Genomic DNA, 19,600 nt, shown 5'->3' on the forward strand with positions numbered 1-19,600 from the left:
TATGAAGCTGAAACTTACTCTTTGAAAAGTATTTCAAACATAAAATTAAATAATTAAACAACATTTATTTTCTGCCAGGAAAACTACTGCTAGGTGTGGACATGAAAAAAAGGCAAACATTTCTTTAAAAATTTCTTCATGATTTTACCCCTTCAAACAAATTTAGGATCAATATTTTCTAATATTAAATTTTAAATATTCCTTATCTAACTAAATAAAAAAAATTATTTTGTCAACATTTACTAAAAGTTAATTTGTAATGGATGTCTTCCAAATTGTTTTGAAATAGATTATATCAACTAGATTTGATTGTCCTTTGAAAAATTTATGAAAATTATCCACGGAAAAGAAAAAAAAAAAAAAAAAAAAAGATATTCATTTCTGATATAATATATTTTTGCTTACAGTAAATTAACCAAAAAAATACATACAATTTTTATATCTTTATACTTTTAAATACTTGAATAATTATTAGCTTTATAACACAGACTTCAGAAGTAATCACATTTTAATGTTTCTTTTATCAATTTATAATTTGTTAAAATGATTTGGTGTTACTATTTACTCTTTGCTAGACACTGAACCATCCTAGATAAAAATTAAAAATGTAAATAAATTTCATAAAATAATAGTAATTAATTATAATGTTTCTTTTATCAGTTTATAATTTGTTAAAATAATTTAGTTTTACTATATACTCTCAGATTGCTGTTACACTGCACCATCCTAAATGAAAAGTAAAAAAAAAGAAAAAAAACCTACAAATAAATATTATAAAATAATAGAAATCACATTTTAATGAAAAGTTAAAAAAAAATGTAAATAAATTTTATAAAATAATAGTAATTAATTGTAATGTTTCTTTCATCAGTTTCTAATTTGTTAAAATAATTTAGTTTTACTACACACTCTCAGATTGCTACTACACTGCACCATCCTAGATGAAAAGTAAATAATAATAATAAATAAATTTCATAAAATAATACATAAAGCATACATATATGATATAAACTTCATATATCCTCTTTTTTACATTTGACTTTGTATTAAATTTCACAAATAACCTCTAATTCATCATCGCTAAAACAGGTTATGATCTATGCATACACATTTTCTATGCACAGTTCATTAATTTTTGCACTAAAATTCGAAATATCAACATCAAATGTGGAGCTCGTTTTTAACGATCTCAACATGGCCCAATCACAGCTCCTGCAAAACTTTAAATATTCGCTCTAGGGTTATCCAGATGTAGTTACAAGACAGTATATGTATATAGCTAACGTATTACATATATTATCATAGCGAAGTATATATCCTTCAGGATAAGCGCCAAGTTTAACACACATTTAGTTTACTGGTATGTGTTTTATCCAATGATAAAAATTCCATCTTGTCCTAGAATACATGTCCACTAGGAAGTCCCATTTAGGGAACTCGATCTTTCCCTGAATTTTAGGTCTATATGAACATAATAACACTCAAGGACAGGACGATGACATCCGGAAGTAAATCACAATACAAATTAGTGGATGTCACACCGGGACGTCGTTAGCACACAAGCCGTACGCCACGATGCATAAGTCTTAATGTGTCTCGCCAACATCAAGAAAGTAGTCTAATCCATCAGCACAAAGCGTGTCCGATCAAATGAAACGTCCAGTACCAAAAGGTGAAATTGTTCAGATGTAAGTCAATGAGTCTTACCAATAACAGGAAACGTATCTGATCTAAAAATGGCTCATCATGTGAAGTGTTCAGTGAGTTAGTTCCAGAAGGTGTGAAACTCAAGCTGTTCAGATGTAAGCCTGTTCTACAGATGGACTTTGGTATGGTCGGTAATCGGAACGATGGTTGCCACGCATACTAGAAGTCTCGTGAGTGTTGATGTTCGCTTGGGGATGCACTTTTATGCGGCTGTTGTTGATGGTCGCGGTGGCTGTGACAATTGGCTGATCTCTGTGGTCAGGTTCAAGGACGCTAGACTCCAAGCTGCCAAAACTTATGCCATCTCTGTTATCGTTTCTGTCGGCCTGAAAAGTAAAGAATATCAACATGTAATTTTAATTGAAATACATTACGGGAATCATTGGAATTCTTCATTTTATTTTCTTGGTGAAAAATATAAAGATGATTTATTTTTCAAAATAATTTTTCTCTTTTGCTGCATTTTTATAACCAAAACTATAATAAAAACTATTCAAATCCAATGCAGAGAGACCATAGATGTCCGGTTAAAAATATGTGTTTAGCAGTAAACAAGTACAAACAACTCCAAAATTCATATTTAGCAATAGTAAAACATAGCAGAAAAATTCAAATGTAGTATTTTGCTAAAACCAACCATAGAATATCAAGTAAAGATAGAAAAGGAAACGAATGGAGTACTTTAGAGTTTGTATATTTAGTTATAAATAATGCGTAGTTTGACGAAATAACTTTAAAATGATAATGCTTCTCGATAGAATAAACCATTCTGATTCATTCCTTTTTATCCGTATTCAAATGATGAAAGTAATTCATATTTTACTAATCGAAGGGTGAGGATTAATTTTAACATACACCGCCGAAAAATGAAACACCAAATCAATAGCTATGTGTACAAAAGACTCTGAAACTTTAATTTAACAGAACTCATAAAAACAGTCACCATTTCAACAAAATGATTATAAATGCATAAATGTGTTCATTTCATTAAATTTATTTCAAAAAATTTCTAGCTTAGATGGATTCACTTAGAATTATTATCTGAATAATATTTTTATCCATGTTTACAATGCGAATCAATAACTTTCAATGCACAATAATTCAAAATACACAAAAAAAATAAGTAATCATTGATGAAATAATTCTTTCCAATAAAATATTCAATACCGCATTATTATTTCATTGTAAATATTTCCAGACAGACGCGTAAATAGCAGTTGTTAATATATCGTTTCATTAATGAATTATTGGTCACTGAAATTGTTGTCCTTTTAAAAGATTTGACATTTATGAAAAATAAAAAAAAATAAAAATCAGGAAAGTTTCTCTAAATGTTATGTATTTTATGCGTTTCAGTTTCGAACACTAAAAGATAAAATTATTTTCAAGGAATAATTTGCATTAGCATAGTAACTATCAAAAGAAGTATAATTTCACCATTTAGAAAATTTAATTGAATGCTGCAATGGAATCAATATTTGTATTCTATAATTAATTGATTTTTTATGACATACTGAGTTAAGTACGAAATAAATAAGAAAAAAAAAGGATTTATTATAGCCAATGGTAGAATTCAATTATAAAATGCGCCGACTCTTTCAGAATATTTAAATTTGCTGACAATTTATAGCAGCTATAAGTTTTATAACAAAGGTATTATAATGCCTACGGAGAAAGCAATCATAAAATGTTGGAGAAATATTTGCCTTGGGAAATGCAGACTTAGGATAATATTTCATCGAATGATTTCTAGCGTTATTTGTATTTTAAAAAAGCAAAAAAAAATCCTGACCAATCTGAAATCATCTGAGTATATATTTGAGTAAATGACCATGCAAAATTAGGAAAGCTGGCGGTGTTAATCTATCTAAAAGCGACAAAAATAGCTTTTCCCCCACCTGACTTTCAATCGCCCTCAAAGCTCGACATCGAGTATGCTTGTCCTGACGTTGGCGGATATGGGGTGGTCTGGCTTTGACCGAATTCCATTCGCACCCTCCACGAATTTAACTGCTCCCTAAAAAGCACAAACAAAATCAAATTCCCGACGACTCACCCTTCAAAATTTATCAGTGAGAGATGTTTTATTATTGGTTAACTTAAGTTTGCGATCACCCAGTTTTGCAAGCCGATTCAAAATTCGACGCACAAGATATTATTAGTTTCGAAAATGTGTAAACGAGGGAAAATCGAATTAAAAAACATGGACGGAAACATTTTTAGAGCTGTATTTGAGTTTTAGCTCTAATCATTTAACGATTCGATTGCTTACGAAGACATCCATCATTTTATTACTGATGAAATTATTTCCACGATGACATCATCGCAAATATAGCCACAAACGCTAAAAATATTCAGTACTTTGGAAAGTGTCGCTCCATCATCTTACTCTATTGTGAACCTTTTCACTTATTTCAAATTACAAGGTTTCACGTGCAGGTGAAATAATCAGCATCAGTGAAACTGTATGGGAATCTTTCCATCTAAGCTGCGAAACATATTTATCTTATTTGATGTATACATTTGCCAGTAATTTTTGCAAAGTTTTCTGCAAAGAAGTATCGGGTTCTGTAGTAATTCATGGCTTGCATGTTCATGAAGTAACTCTTGTACAGTTTTCGACCAACTCTAGCATAAACCTCATCACTCAAATTTCAAGGTTTCACATGCACATGAAATGTCCGGTACCATTAAGATTTATACGGATCATTCCTCCGATGCTGCTAAACATACTTTCCTAGCTTGAAATAATTATTTACCAGCAATTAAAGTAACAACTTCTGCAAAAAAAAAAAAAAAAAAAAAAATCAGGGCGGGGAGTAATTCATGGCTTGCATGTTCCTGAAGTGACTGGTGTATTATTATGAATGAATTTTGGTGAAGACATCATCACTCAAATTTCAAAGTATCATGTGTATGAGATTAGTGTACAGTTAACGCTAATTATTTCTCCGATGACATCAAAAATGTGTTTTTGATTTATATCACAGATTTGGCAGCAATTATTATAAATATTACTCTAAGCACCAGATTTGGGAGTAATTCACAATTAACAATGTAGGTAAAGTGAATGGTTTTCAGTTTAGGATGAATTCTGGTCACGTCATTCAAATATCAGGGGCCAAATATTCAGCAGCAATAAGATTGTAACTCGATATTTCTATTAACACTGAGAAACATATATAACTGATTTGAAGTACGCTTTTGCAGGCGATTACTACAAGATTTGTAATAAAGAAACACATAATATTCAATGAGCATATAACTAACGTTTCAGTAGGATTCGAGGAATTTCCTGACCAATTCCTGCTCTTTTCTCATAAACGTCGTTGAAAATTATCTGAAGGTCATAGTATTCCTTCATACTATCCCATCCTCCGGGGTTAAAGGAGTTTGTTCCCAAATAGCACACGTCCACATATGATCATCAACATCCATAAGGCGCAATTTGTACAAAAGATAAACTTACATGTAAAATTCAGTGCTTTGAATGCAAAGACAGTAATTGGAAACTAATAAGAAAATCCTTATTATATAATATTAGATTTTCATGGCCTTGCTTTATTATATATTGCTAATTATATATATATATTTGTGTGTGTGTGTGCGCGTGTGAGTGCGCGTGTGTGTGTGTGTGTGTGAGTGCGCGTGCGCGTGTGTAATGATATTTTAAGCTCTTTAACTAATTCAAATTAATTTCCAAAACTTTATCTTAATTTAGCCCATAGTAAAATATTCTCTTATTTTCTGATCCCATTCCACGTACGAAGTTCTGTAAAAATTACTGCGCAATCAATCTACGTCTCAAATGAAAGTGATCCCTTCGGTGCCTTTGCAAGATGTCAAAGGTCAACACGTGTATTGAATTGGCGCGTGGCCGGAAATCCCATCTTATATAAAACTAGTGATCATTTGTTCGTCTTTTTTTCTTACGTCTTCTTTAAATAATTATGCTTTCACGAAATGGATATTAAAATTAATTTAAAAATATAACATGTCTCTTCGACTTCGAAATTGTCTTCAGCTTCAACCAAAAATAATATATATATATATTTAGAAAAATGCTTATTGTCTTTCATTGCTTATTTTGATTTCAGTATAACATGATACTAACGACTTGTACATGATACTAAAATTTAATTATTTTTTTAATTATTTATATATATATTTGCTTTTTTTAATTTATATGTTTTACTGTCAGGAAGGAACTCACAATAGCAATAGAATAAGTGAAGAAAATTATCGTATCGTAAAAAATACGTATTAAGTAAAAAAAAAAAAAAAGTAAAATTGTCGTATAAAGTATAGCACACTTCATGGTAAGCTAAATAATTTTGTTTCTTTATATGTGTTGCAAGATATATTTTGGCCCCTTCATTTCGACGTAAACTATTTTCATGTGCTTTGTTTACTATTACCAAAATCCCGATAAATTTTGAAACACCGGTTTAAATTAAATGATACACAAAAGAAGAATTTCGATTTTATATTTCTTTAACTTATTTATACACATATAGTGTCCATTAATATCTCATGAGTTCATTCATTACCTTCTTACCGTCTTTATAAAATGGATCCTCTCCTATAGTTGCTATCTTCCCTTTGATTCCTGGATTCGTACAATACGGAACCGTCTTAGCTGTCGTCAGATCAGCTCTGTCATTGTCTGGACATCCATTTTCCACAATGCTAAATAATAAATAAAAATTACAAACGATTAAATGGAATATCAATATTATGGAAATTTCTTTAGAGTTCCAATTCGTATAAAAAAGTTTGTCATTGTTGGTATGATATTATTAGAATTATTTTTAAAGTAAATTTTATTTTAAAATATTATTTAATATGTTATACAACCAACCTCATTTTAACATTGACAAAGATGAAATGACGTTAAGAATTCTAATTCGGAATTCCAAAAATATTCAATATTTCAAGTTAGGCATTTTGCTAATAAATTATTATAATAAAATTGTTAAACAAATCTTAATCTTTATGTTTTATAAAATGCTGATTGAGAAAGTCACTTCTTAAAAATTAACACTTTTTAAACATTTTGATGAAAGGGGAAATGCATTATATATTTTTTTTCAAATATCAATTTTAGTCTATTGCAAATTTATTTTCTTATGTTTTGATATAACTAAAATAATTACCAATAATATTACCAGAAAAACTATATATGTAACAAAAATATATATTTAAAAAAATGAATGAAGTAATAGAAATTTATTCGATAAATCATTCTACAAGAAAATACATCGAAAAATTCAGGGAACTTTGGAATGAACATATCGTTCTTGGAGAATAAGTATCGTAAGTTGACGAATAAAGTGGATTTTTTTAAATATTGTTTTCCTTAATTAGACCATAGACTAATTGAGTGATATGACATATATTTCTGTGCTCCTACAAAATAATAGAATTGAGTTTTCTAAAGTATTCATTTCATTTAAACCTTCATCCTCTTTTTTATGTGTCTAAATTGGCCGATTTTGAAGATAATATTATTTTTGGAAAGTGTTGGTTATTTCAAATTACACATATTCTTCATCAACTTATAGGTTATATTCACATAAAATAAAATGTCTTAAGTTTATTTGGCGCAATATCGGATGAGTTATCAGTGTTTGATATCAATTTGTATCCCATGGTATTTCTGCTGCACATATTGCGATCTACTCAATTCAAAAATTTAAAATTGTTTAAAATATTTTTTTTAAATATACTTTCAAATAAAAAAAATCTTTATAATATTTTTTTGTAATTCAACTTATTTCCACATTATCAGATTCTGTAATCTCAAAGTATTTTTTATTAAAAAGAGATTTTTTATGATTTTAAAGGAGAGAAATTTCTCCATCATATTATTAGATAAGATCAAGCCTATGATTCTTTCGATTATTCTTCGGATTTGCTAACCTTCCACAAACTAGCTATGAGACTTCTGAAGGAGAAGCTCTTTTCCTTCAATGATCTAGTTTGAGACGTGAGAGACAAATTTAAACAAAGGCTACCATTAAGATTACAGATTAAGATCTACCTACAGATTAGAATGTAAAACGATGGGATATTTTAAAGTATTAATGAACGCAAAGTTTAAATCAGAATATTTGCAAATAAAAATTGCATTGATATGAAAAGGATGTCATTCGTATGGAAAGAATTCGGCTTGAAACTTGAAAATGACATCATGAAGAAGCATTTCGTGTTCCAATAACTCTAAAAATTTTAATATTATATATATTATATATATATATATATAGCGGTTTGTATACCAGGCCTTTAGTAATATTTAAATAATACATATTTATATAAATAAAAGTCTTTGTGGCTGTGTATATATTCCATATCTCTTCGTAACACAACTGGATCGCATTCAAACAAATTTTGTATGCTTAGTATTCAGAACCGGAGAACGAATATCAACTTTTTAAAGTTCGAAAACTAATTAAATATTCAATTAATTAGAAATAAACCAAAATTTCCTGTTTTCTTACACAGAAAATTCAGGAGAAATTATTTCAGAAGATATATTTTTAACCTATCCAAAGTTTTACCACTCCATTCATATTCGTTCCACTCCATTCCATTTTTGCGCAATATTTCATTTAATTGTTATTATTTTTTTAAAAAAGTTAAACAAATTAACATTTACTCTAATTTTAAACTATTCTATCACTATTTTTTCGATTTCAATTCTTATTTTATTGCATACAATAACGAAAACATCATTCAAGTATCGTTCGTTAATATAAAGAATATTTTTTTCTCTTAATTATACATAAATGTTACAAGTCAAAAAATAAGCAATGGAATAACCATAACAAGGGACCACTCAAGCTACAAGTTATTGTGATAAAATGCTTGTTTGCCACAGAAATTTTATAAGGCTTTCATTTGTATCAAAATATGAGTAATACCTCAAAATATCTTTTTCAAACGGAGACAAGGAAATTGAAGCTTTTACGAGCAAATGAGTAGGATACTTGCCGAATGCAGTAGCTTCATGCTATGTGAAATTAACTACTATTTTACAGTTTTTTTTTTTTTTTTTTTTTTGAAGAACCTTAAGGGGAATTATTTTAAAAATTCTCTACACAAATAATATACACAATAATTGCAATAATTTTTAATTTTTTTTTTTCAAAAGTTACCAAGTTTTTTTTTTCCTTCTTATTTATATTCCAGGAAATTTAACACTAATTATTGTAAAATGTAGAAATTTATAGGTTAAGACTTTCAACTTTTCTAGCTATATTTTTTAAATTCTTCTTTTATTTCATTGCAAATATTTTCGAAAAGAATTTATATATTGTAATATTTTATATAAGAGTATTTATACGTTAAAAATATTATATATGAAAGGATTTTAATCCAAAAAAAATATCATATATATCAACTAGTTCTTAATAGATTTTATGATTTTTAATAATAAATATTTCCAATCATTCTTCAGGATCAAGTATCAAGATAATAAAGATATTAATTAAATTTCTATAATTCCGAACTACATTTGTTCCGGTACTAATAACAATATTAAATAGCAGAATAAGACTTTTATTCATCATTTCTAGGTATTTCACTTTAATTAATAGTAAGCAAAATTCCACTTTTCTTAAATAAAAGCAATTTCTAACATTATTGTAGCATTTAAGCGGAAATTTTCCGTTTATAACTATAAGATATAAATAAAGGATAAATTAATTAAATTACCTTGCATATATACATGACATACTTGTCAAATCCAAGATAATTTTAATATATTTAACATTTTTCTGATGAAAAAAATTAAGAATGTAATTAAAATATTATACCCGAATTGTCAAAGGTTTATATCTTAAAACTTAAACAAGTTATTGATTTAATTATATGGTCATTATAATTTGCTAATAATATCCTTTAAATAAATTTAATTATTTATGATACCTTGATTAATTTAAATTAACCATCAGACAAAAAATATATAAACAAATGTTTCAAAATATAAACAAATGTTTTCAGAATGATTAATAATAAATTCATGATGAATAGAGACCCCAAAAATAATTACAAAATTATAGCCATTTTTTTCTACAATTCTTTTCCAGATGTTATCGGTATAATATTTTTCAATTCATTCAATAAAATGAAATTTTCCTATTGAGTTTTCTTTGAATGGATCATAAACTAAAGACTTAAGAAGTCAAAGGTATGCAATGGATTTTGTTTAAAATGCCAAAGGTCTGGTTGAGAAGTTTTAGTGTATTTAAGAAGACTTGAAAATTATTAAATTTCACAAAATGTAAATTAATATTAACTGTTTTATTTTCGCAAAAAGTATGGTTTGTGTTGAATAGTGTGATTCTTAGTATAAAGACGATTCGATATCTGTAATACGCAAGTTAAATAAACAATAACGGTGCAAGCCTAATTAATTTTTTTATTTATCCATCACATTATTTTATATACAAAATTTATTTTAGAAAACGATATAAATAACAAGATTCTTTTGTAATATTTTAGAGAAATGTTACCTTTCAGGTGCAGGTTTAAAGCCACTGGAATCTGAAAGGATAAGAAACATATGCATACAATTATTAAAATATATCAAATGTTTGAAAATAGTACTTAAACAGATAAAATGTCAATGTTAAATTAAAAATTTAGCTGCAAATAGATAAAGAACTCCATTTTAAATTTCTTAACTCCGATTCTATTCTAAATAAACAAATAAAGGATGTCCCAAAATTAACTGAAGGTTTTAATTTGCCACCATTTGTGCAGTAGCATGTTGGCAACCCTACTAAAAAAAAGCCATTTGGCAACTGTTAGATTTGAGTTATTAAAAATGGAGAGTTACAAGATAGAACAATGTGTTTTCATTGTTGAGCAATATTTCAAAAATAATGAAAGTCTGGCGAGAATTTGAGAATTTTTCCCATGGAATCATGTGATTTAGCACGACTGGATTTTTTCTGGAGTTATTTTAAGTCAAATATATATGCCAACAGATTCACAAGCATATGTGCATTGAAGGAGGAAATGCAACAAATTTCCATCAACGAAATTCAGCTACATTTATGCAAAATGGTCATGGAAGATTTTGACAAAAGTATGCATATGTGTCAGCAAAGCCGTGGATCCATTTACCCTATACGGTATTCCATACATAACCCTATTCCGAGTACCTTACAATGCAAGAAAAATATAACAATTTGAAGAAATAAACAGTATTGTTTATTTAATTCAAATTTTGCCTTTATACGTTGTTCTATCCAGTAAACGCTCCATGTTTACTAACCCTAAACTATCAGCTGTCAAATGGTTTTTTTTTTTTTTTTTTTTTTTTTTTTTTTTTTTTTTTAATAGAGTTGCCAACACTTTACTGCACGAATGCTGGCAAATTCAAATCTTGCATTAATTTTAGGCCACCCTTTAACCCTTATGTTCATTTTGTATAGTATACCATACATACAACTTTATAAAAATATACTAACACTATAAAATAATTTTTATAAAGTTGTATGTATGGTATACTATACAAAATGTATAGCTACCTATATACATTTTTTTTTCTACTTTTCTTCAAAAAAGCAATCTTGCCACGATAAGGGTTAATAATGCCGTAAATACAATTCAAAAATATTAGGTCCATCCTAAATATCTTTGATTTTTTTTAATGGAAAGGAATTTCAATGCCTTCCTTTTGATATTTACAAATTGAACTGATGAAGTCTATTATTTAATGGACTTAAGAATTTTATTAAGCTAATACTTTAAGAGGTGCCGTTTTACCGAGAAATTCGAATAACTTTTTTGTCGCTTTTATTCGCGTAATAACAGAAACACGTGATACTTACGGCTAAAACAGCATTTTTCTCTTTTAAACAGACATATGAGGAGTGCGATGAGACAGATCAGCACGAGCACAATTATTATTGCTCCTCCAATCATCATAGTTAGAAGAAAGGGCTCTATGAAAAGATATTAAATGCATTTTCACTAATTAGAACATAAGTACATTGAATGAAAAGGATACATATTTTTATTATCGATTTAGAAAACTCAATTCAGTAGGTTTAATAATAATTAAAAAATAAAAAAAACTCCATGAAAAGCATTCATTTTAGTTTTCATTCCATATGTTCTTCACGTACCTTTCAATCAGAGGAATTAGAATTTTCCCCAAATATATTTCTATTTTGAATAGTTATGTTTGATAATTATTCAATCTGTGAATACGTTTTTTTTAAAAAAAATTTGTAAATATCATGCATGTGTCGACAAAATATCCACAATAATGGCTAGATTCTGATAAATTTAAGGAATTATTCAAATATGAAATTTTTATTGAATTTAATTCTTATCCAAGTTTAAAAATAAAAATTAATTAATATATTAACAACTGATCAAGATACTGAATTATTATTCAAACGGAAAACAATATCACACGGAATACCTTTGCAAATATAGAAGGCAAATCCGGAGCTTTAAGAAATTTCAGTGTGATATTTAAAAATGCAATTACAGAGAATATCATGCATTTCTTTTAAAGTTAGAAAATTAATTAACTTTTCATGTAATTAACTTTCAAATATATATTTGATTTGTTTCTGAAAAATAAATTTTTTTTTATCTACAAATAGCAAACGAAGCTGTGGATGAGCTGGTGAAATGAACAACCAGTCCATATTATGGCTCAAGGACACTTTTTGAAGAATCAGTGGCTACCGTTTAATGAACAGGTGGCAGAAACATTCACATTATCCTACGAAAATGGACCTGAAACATGACACCTGGCACAGGCTAAAAATCCATTTCACCAAAAGAGATAATCACTTTCCGATATATCGTAACAGGGTCTAGCAGCAACCTAACGCCTTTTGAGTAGCTGGCAATATGAAGATCTTCGTCACTCTATAACCACATGCCCATTCAACAGCTCATCCCACTTTGCAATGCCAAGGGATAATCTTATACCTATCTGATGACAAAGGATTTTGAAAAATAACATCTCCTGTATTAAAGATCAATATTAAATCAACTTACTGCCAATGAAGGAAGATATTTTTCAACAAATAATACCTCTCTGCCACTAATCTTTTGATCCCTAACTATACCGAAACGACTATGATAATAAGACCACCAACCCAGTAAAAACAAATCCTGTCGATACTGCTACGTTCAGTGGTGGCGAGGTGGTCGTCTGTACACAACAAGAAGTGCCCAGTGAAAACATAAAACATATCAACTTCACCTCAGTCTCGTCAAACTTTCTATCTTCTAAGGATCATTGAAAGCGTGGATAGCACCAAATGGCACTCTAGTCTAACCATAAGGTCCTAAGAATATGAATTAAATCTACTAGTTACCTCTCCAACCACCTACTAACGTCCAGTGATATTTAACCGCACTCTTACTATTTCGTACTAGTTCCGTAACCACTCAAGGCAACGGAACAGCATTATACGTGTCATGAGCCTGTAGCTGGGACCTCACCAAATTATTCGTCTGTAATTTTTTTTCGGCCTTTTTCCAATTTGGATTTTGCTGCTTTTCCCATTTTCATGCTAAACTTCTAAATTCATACAATCATTTTCAACAAACTACTTCATTTTTTTTCTCACTATGTTTTACAATGTGTACCATTTTATCAAGATGGCCTGAGGTAATGAAGTTGCAACTATAGTCTTCAATGTACCTTATTTTTCATCTTTTTATTATTTTCGTTCCTTTTCAAATAGTTTGTCGTTTCATCAAGAAGGCATAAAGTTTATAGTGAGGCCACAACTATACTCATTGATGTTACACTCTGAATAATTTTCACACTTTTTTTTTCCATTTTCATTTATTTTCAAATCATCAGTCATTTTATCAAGAACGATATAAATTATTTTGCGAGATTTATACTGCATTTTTATTCATCATTATGGTACTCTGTAAAATCCATTTTCATTTATAATAGTCAAGTGTGTTTACATTGTTGCCCCACTGTAATCATTGAGCCCAAATAGAGTTGAGTTTGCGAAGAGATGAAGTCTTGAACCATCATAGCAGGACAGGTTTCTCCGTTACCACCGGCACCATGTCGAACGACAGGGTGCTTTATTAGCTCCAACCTAGGGGGTTCACTTTGGTGAAAATGTATATAGAAAAAAGATTTTAGCAAGAAAGCTGAATCGCAAACGCAAAAGCCATCTAAGCAGCTATCTTTGGCAGTAAATAAAATAAATAAAAATATCTTAGAAAAAGTGAACAATATTTTTAACAGAATACAAATTCATCATAACGCAACATTCTTGCATGGATAATAAGAATGTAAGTCTTGCGCAGTATGATAAATGCAATGACAAGTAGGGTACATTTTCAACATATATTTGACCAATTTAATGTAAAAGACTTGCCATCGAAACCTATGCATACTTCGCTCGTTATTACTCACAATATATCTTGTTCTACTAATATAAATTTTAATTTTATTAGTAGAACAAGATATACTGCGATAGATATAGAACTTATTATTTCTTCATTTTTTATGAATCATTTTCTTTACTTGATTAATTGATAAAGATGTAGTATTTCCTTTAAAAAAAGTTCCACTTTGATTTCACGATTCGCTATTCTGATACAATATTGATCTATTTCAGTACAACTGATCTACGCTTTGAATTTAGAAATGCACTTCTGAAAACACTCTGTACTTTTAGTTCTACAAAAATTATAAAAATTCACTTCATATATTAAATTATTAGTAGGAAGAGATGTTATTGAAGTAAATCTTACCTCTGACTTCTAATGCGACAGAAAAAGTTTCACGCCCTTTTTCATTTTCAACTACTAAAGTATAGGTTTTAGAGTCGCCACCTTCTACACTATGAATAGTCAGTTTAGCTTCATAACAGTCATCCTGATTTGGAATCTACGAAACAAAATAGGATCAATAGTAATTTTTATCATGATTTATGTTATAAATAATGAACATATATGTATTAAAGAAATATTTCCTAGGAGATATAGATACAAAGGAGATTGTTTAGATACAAAGATATTTCATTGAGGAGTCGGAAAGAAATTCGTTTGAATTTTTTGTCGGCAGCTTTTAACTCATAATGTTTTACAATTATTTATGAATCTTTTTTCTAATTTTTTTTTTATCATTAAAACGCAGTTAGTTTCTTTTTAAAACTTCTTAACTGAAGTCTGGAAATTCAAATTCGATAATTATGATGTATGTATACATGTATTTTAGAAATACTTCCCAGAGCAGTACAGTTACAGTTCAATTTCTTAAGTGAAAATTTTATTAAAAAATATAAAGAACTCTCTCGGAATTTGTTTCAGTGGAGGGGGGGGGGGAGGGGAGAGAAGAGAAAGGGTATGAGAAATTCTTGATCATGAATATTTTAAGTATTATTCTTAGATATGTTTTTGTTTTCTTTCTAAAACATCTAAATTGAAATATTTAAATACAAAAACATATTTGAATATAAAAAAGAGGTATTAATGAAATTTAAGATTTCCTCATGAAAAGTTATTAAATGTTTATTTTGAAATAAAAGAAAATATTTTTATATGATCATTCATTCGTTCGTTCCCTTCAGATACGCTTTTCCTATTTGACCAAATGATTTTTCCTTTCAATGAATCCTTTCAAATATGAAATTAACGCATGGATTCATTTAAATATTAATTTTTTTTATTTGATTTGTACAGATATAAATATTAAAGTTAAACTTTGAAAAGTTTTGACTTTTATTTCACTTTGATGTTAGTATTAATCTGATCGAGTTCCAAAATAAGTGTCATGGAATTCATTCAATTTTTGAAGCCTACTGCATCTGAAAGCGATCATTTAAGAGATAAAAAAAAATTAAGGACTTAGTTACGTGAATACAGGAATATATTTTTTAAAAACTTTTAGAAAATATCTATATTTCTGAATTTCTGCATGAAAGAGACTTAGAAAACAACCGCTGAAACAAAAATATATAACATAAAAGCCAAACGAATTTTGAAAATTAGAAGAAATATATTTCGTTTGATTAAAAATGGTCCTTTCAATTAGAAGTCTACAAAATATTTTTTTTTCAGATGTTGAATATAATTTAAAAAAAAATGCATCAACTAATTCGGGAACTATGATGTTTGTTGTATTTCTATCCTATCTTTCAATGTTAAATTTAATTTATAAATAACAGGAAAAATTCAATTATTTTAATTCCATTTTTTGAGACATTGAGAAGCAATTAAAAACAGATAAATCTTTCTAACCTAATATATTTCATGTAGTGCTGGAACTACAGAATGAATTGATAAATTATCATAATTATGAAAAATGTGAACTATAATATGCATTAGATATTAATTTAGGAGATTTTTTAAAATATTACCTAATTTAAGAATTTGAATAAACTCCATTTAAAGATGTAAAATACCATTTAAAAGCGAATTATGCAAATATGAAAATCTAATTTATTTCACAAAGTATAGATTGACAACAAATCCAAATGATTTTATAAAGAAAAAATACTCAGGAACTGAATGAAAAAATATTTGAATTTCCTCTAAAAATTGACTTTTTTATGCAATTATCTTCTTTAATTAAAATTCATGTTAAGGTAGAATTTCTGCACTAAATATACATAACTTTGCAGTGAACACAAACTTGATCAATGATAACCCTAAAGCTATTAACTATGCCAGCAAAAAATCTATCAAATCTAAAAATTCTTAGATATACAAAATATCACTACCATGAAAGTGTCACTAAACCCTTTAAAGGGTCAATTTTTTCTAGTCATATTATGTTAAAATATTTTAGGCTTGGAATTAGAATAAGAAAAGGTATTCATTTAGTTAATTAGATAAATTTAATTTGATTAATTAATTTGGTTAATTAATAATTAAGTAACAAATCAAGATACATCATGTTGTGTAAGATAAAGAGCTGAATCATCTAAGTTTCTGTCTTTCTAAAAAAATTTGTCAGAACTGATGCCAACCTACATAATTTCATACAAATATTGATAAATTTGGTGGGAAGCATACTTCCCACGGCCCTAAAAAGGGTTAAATGAACATGTTGTTACCGAGCTAACTATCAAATCATTTGTAAATAAAGGGGGAATCAAGTGAATGAAAAAGCTTAAAAATATAATAAACAAAACTCAAAACTATAACAAATAGAATTAGGAATGAGAAAAAGATTAGAAATAAAGAAGACTAGTAATAATTATAAATCACAGGTAATCATAAATTAAATGTAACCATAGTTCTTGTATTGTTCAATGAAAAATTCACTTGCATTCCTGATTTAATTTATATTGTTATTTGAAACTGTTTGATATCATAATGATTAGGATTTAAATTTTGGTTTAATGATGCTTATGATCTAGCTCTACACGGGCTTTATATCGGGACAGACAGCGATATTTTGAACCATTCTTAAAGGATAAAGCTGGCACTCAGAACAAACATTTTCTTCCTAAACTTACTTACCACACTAGTGGGAAAGCATTTGATCCCGAGAATTTAATTTGTATCAGACATTAGTGAATTCAGTTGTTTGGTGAAATCTATTTTCGAACCTAGACTTTACCCCCATCTTGCAAATCGGCAATTGAAACACGCACTTTCTAAGCAAATTTATTTCTAACAAAAATATGAAGTCGTCAATTTCCTAGAAATATTACAATTCTTTCATTGGGAATTATATTTTTAAACAAACATACTGTGATGAAAGTCTAAAACCATAATTCTTTTTAATTTAGTTGCATACATTCTTATCGTCATCATCTTTTTATCGAATATTTTATATATTGCAATATGTACATATATCTTGAGATAAGAGTAAAGAGAGTTAAGGGGCTATTTCACCTTTAGCAGCTAAAACATACCTCAAAAGCTAGTCAAATGCAATCTTTCATAACATGAGAAAAAATATTTAATAGATTATTTTACCACAGTCTTATAATTAAGAATTTTAAAATCAGTGAACTAATTTTTATTTATCAAAATATATTTGAAAAATAATATGTTCCATATAAATTGTCGAAGACAAAATTTGCTTGCGATCCACGTTTTTCAGAAAAATAAGCAAGGAATATTAACAAGTGTTACACAGATTTACTCCCAAAAAACATAACTTGATAATCATGCAAAGTAAAAAATGCTTTCATAGATTTACTGAAGTTGTTTTATTTTTCATACTTATAAAACATGATATCGCTTACAAAAAACCTTTTTATCATATTAGAAAGCACTGAAAAAAAAGAATACATAATAATACTTTGATTTTTAATTATTTTTTATTGTAAGTATACCTGGACAATTTTATATTGATACGATGAACCATTTTTGTTTAATCCTGCACGCAAGCTCAAAAAATGTAGTATTGAGAAAAATTACTTTAAAGTAAACGCTTTTGTATGAAAAGTTAATAATGACCTTCACTTTTTTTGACAATATCATTTAAACAAATTAAGCGTAAACTCATATGCGCAATACCAAAAATTATTCGGAAGGCTTTCAAAGGCTATCAAATAAAATCACAAAAAAAAAAAAATCGAAAAATTAAACGTTTAAAGGTCCTATTGTCCCTTAAGTAAATTTTATTTTTGTTTATTTTTCAAAAAAAATAAACTTTTCTTCCATATATTAAATAAATATTTAAATACAAAAGTGTCAGTTAAAACAAGAAGTATTTCAATCTTATCTCTGATACAGAATTCGTCAGGATCAGAAAAGAAATGATCAACTATCAAAACTTTAACAGATAATTCCCAACTGTGCTTATTAATTATGACATATTTAATCAACGTCATGCGTCTTCATGGATATTTCACGCTATTACGCCTTATTAATGGTGCGTTCAGTTATATTACTTTAACACAGAAAATGCAATTTTAATTACATTTTGCGTCGATAACGAAGCATGCAGAATGCATTAATAAATCATAAAAGGCTTTCTGAAACTTACTGGAAAATTTATTAATTCTTTCTCCTTTCCGTGATGAAGTAATGGAAGATACAGAATCTGTTCTGGATTTAAAGAAATGCAAATGACAGTTTATACCAGCGCTCGTATTTTTGTGATACATGTGCTTAATTACATTATTGGGTTATTGGAAAAAAAGAAACAACTGTTTGAAATGTTAAAAAATCATTTCAAAATTATTTTTTAATTAGTTGAAATTGAGAGCTAACTTTATTTTTACTTTTTTTATTTTCGCCATAGATTATCCACTAACTTGAAATCTCTAGGATTCCATGTTGGTCCAATGGGTATACATTGGAAAGATTTATTAAGAAGAAAAAAAATGTAACCCGTAACTGGAGACATGGATTTCCGCACGCGGCCAGAGACATGGAGTCAAAATGACTCCATGATTATTTTTATTTTTGTCTTTTGTAAACAGCATTAGAATTTATTTTGGAAACACAATATGAAAACATAATGGAAATTATGTAGTTACCAAAACTATTTAAAAATATTAATATTAAAGTTCTTATAATATTAAATCTTAGAAAGATGTTACAAGAAAAACATGATCTTTTAATGAGAATTTACTTCATTTAGATATTACGGAATTACACTAACTGTTAATAACTGTTAGAATTTAACAAACTAAAATGAAGAATACAATATTTTAAAACATTATTTTGAGAATATTTCTTTATTCTTTTTGCATTTTTCAAATTAAAAGCATTTTCTGAGATTCTGAAAAAATTTGAAGAAGAATAACACGGTTAAAAGCAGTTCTTCATACTCAGACTTTTGCAACAAACTCGTACCGCTAAACGAACAAAGTGAAAGTACTGAGACGATTGTATTATATGACAAAATATCATGTGGTAGTCAATGCGGAATCATTTTGACTCCCGTCTCCAGTTGCGGGTTATGTTTACATGC

The 19,600-nt window shown here is 28.1% G+C and overlaps 1 protein-coding gene across 4 annotated transcripts in view; it reads right to left on the reverse strand.

Annotated features, from left to right (window-relative positions):
• Positions 1–475: 475 nt before the first annotated feature.
• Positions 476–19,600, reverse strand: part of LOC129989389 (synaptogenesis protein syg-1-like) — a 223,882-nt gene continuing 204,757 nt past the window's right edge. The window contains exons 8-13 of one of the 4 annotated variants that reach the window (XM_056097903.1): positions 14,473–14,608; positions 11,550–11,663; positions 10,224–10,254; positions 6,258–6,396; positions 3,606–3,724; positions 1,898–2,033 (exon numbers count right to left, since the gene is read on the reverse strand). In XM_056097903.1, the coding sequence (XP_055953878.1) occupies positions 3,623–3,724; positions 6,258–6,396; positions 10,224–10,254; positions 11,550–11,663; positions 14,473–14,608 (522 nt within the window). In that variant the 3' untranslated portion in view covers positions 1,898–2,033; positions 3,606–3,622. Of the gene's footprint in view, positions 2,034–3,605; positions 3,725–6,257; positions 6,397–10,223; positions 10,255–11,549; positions 11,664–14,472; positions 14,609–19,600 lie in introns of all 4 variants that reach the window. The other 3 variants (XR_008785764.1, XM_056097902.1, XM_056097904.1) reach the window with 3 other exon arrangements.

Source organism: Argiope bruennichi, chromosome 10 (assembly GCF_947563725.1).
Source record: "Argiope bruennichi chromosome 10, qqArgBrue1.1, whole genome shotgun sequence".
NCBI classification, from domain to species: domain Eukaryota; kingdom Metazoa; phylum Arthropoda; class Arachnida; order Araneae; family Araneidae; genus Argiope; species Argiope bruennichi.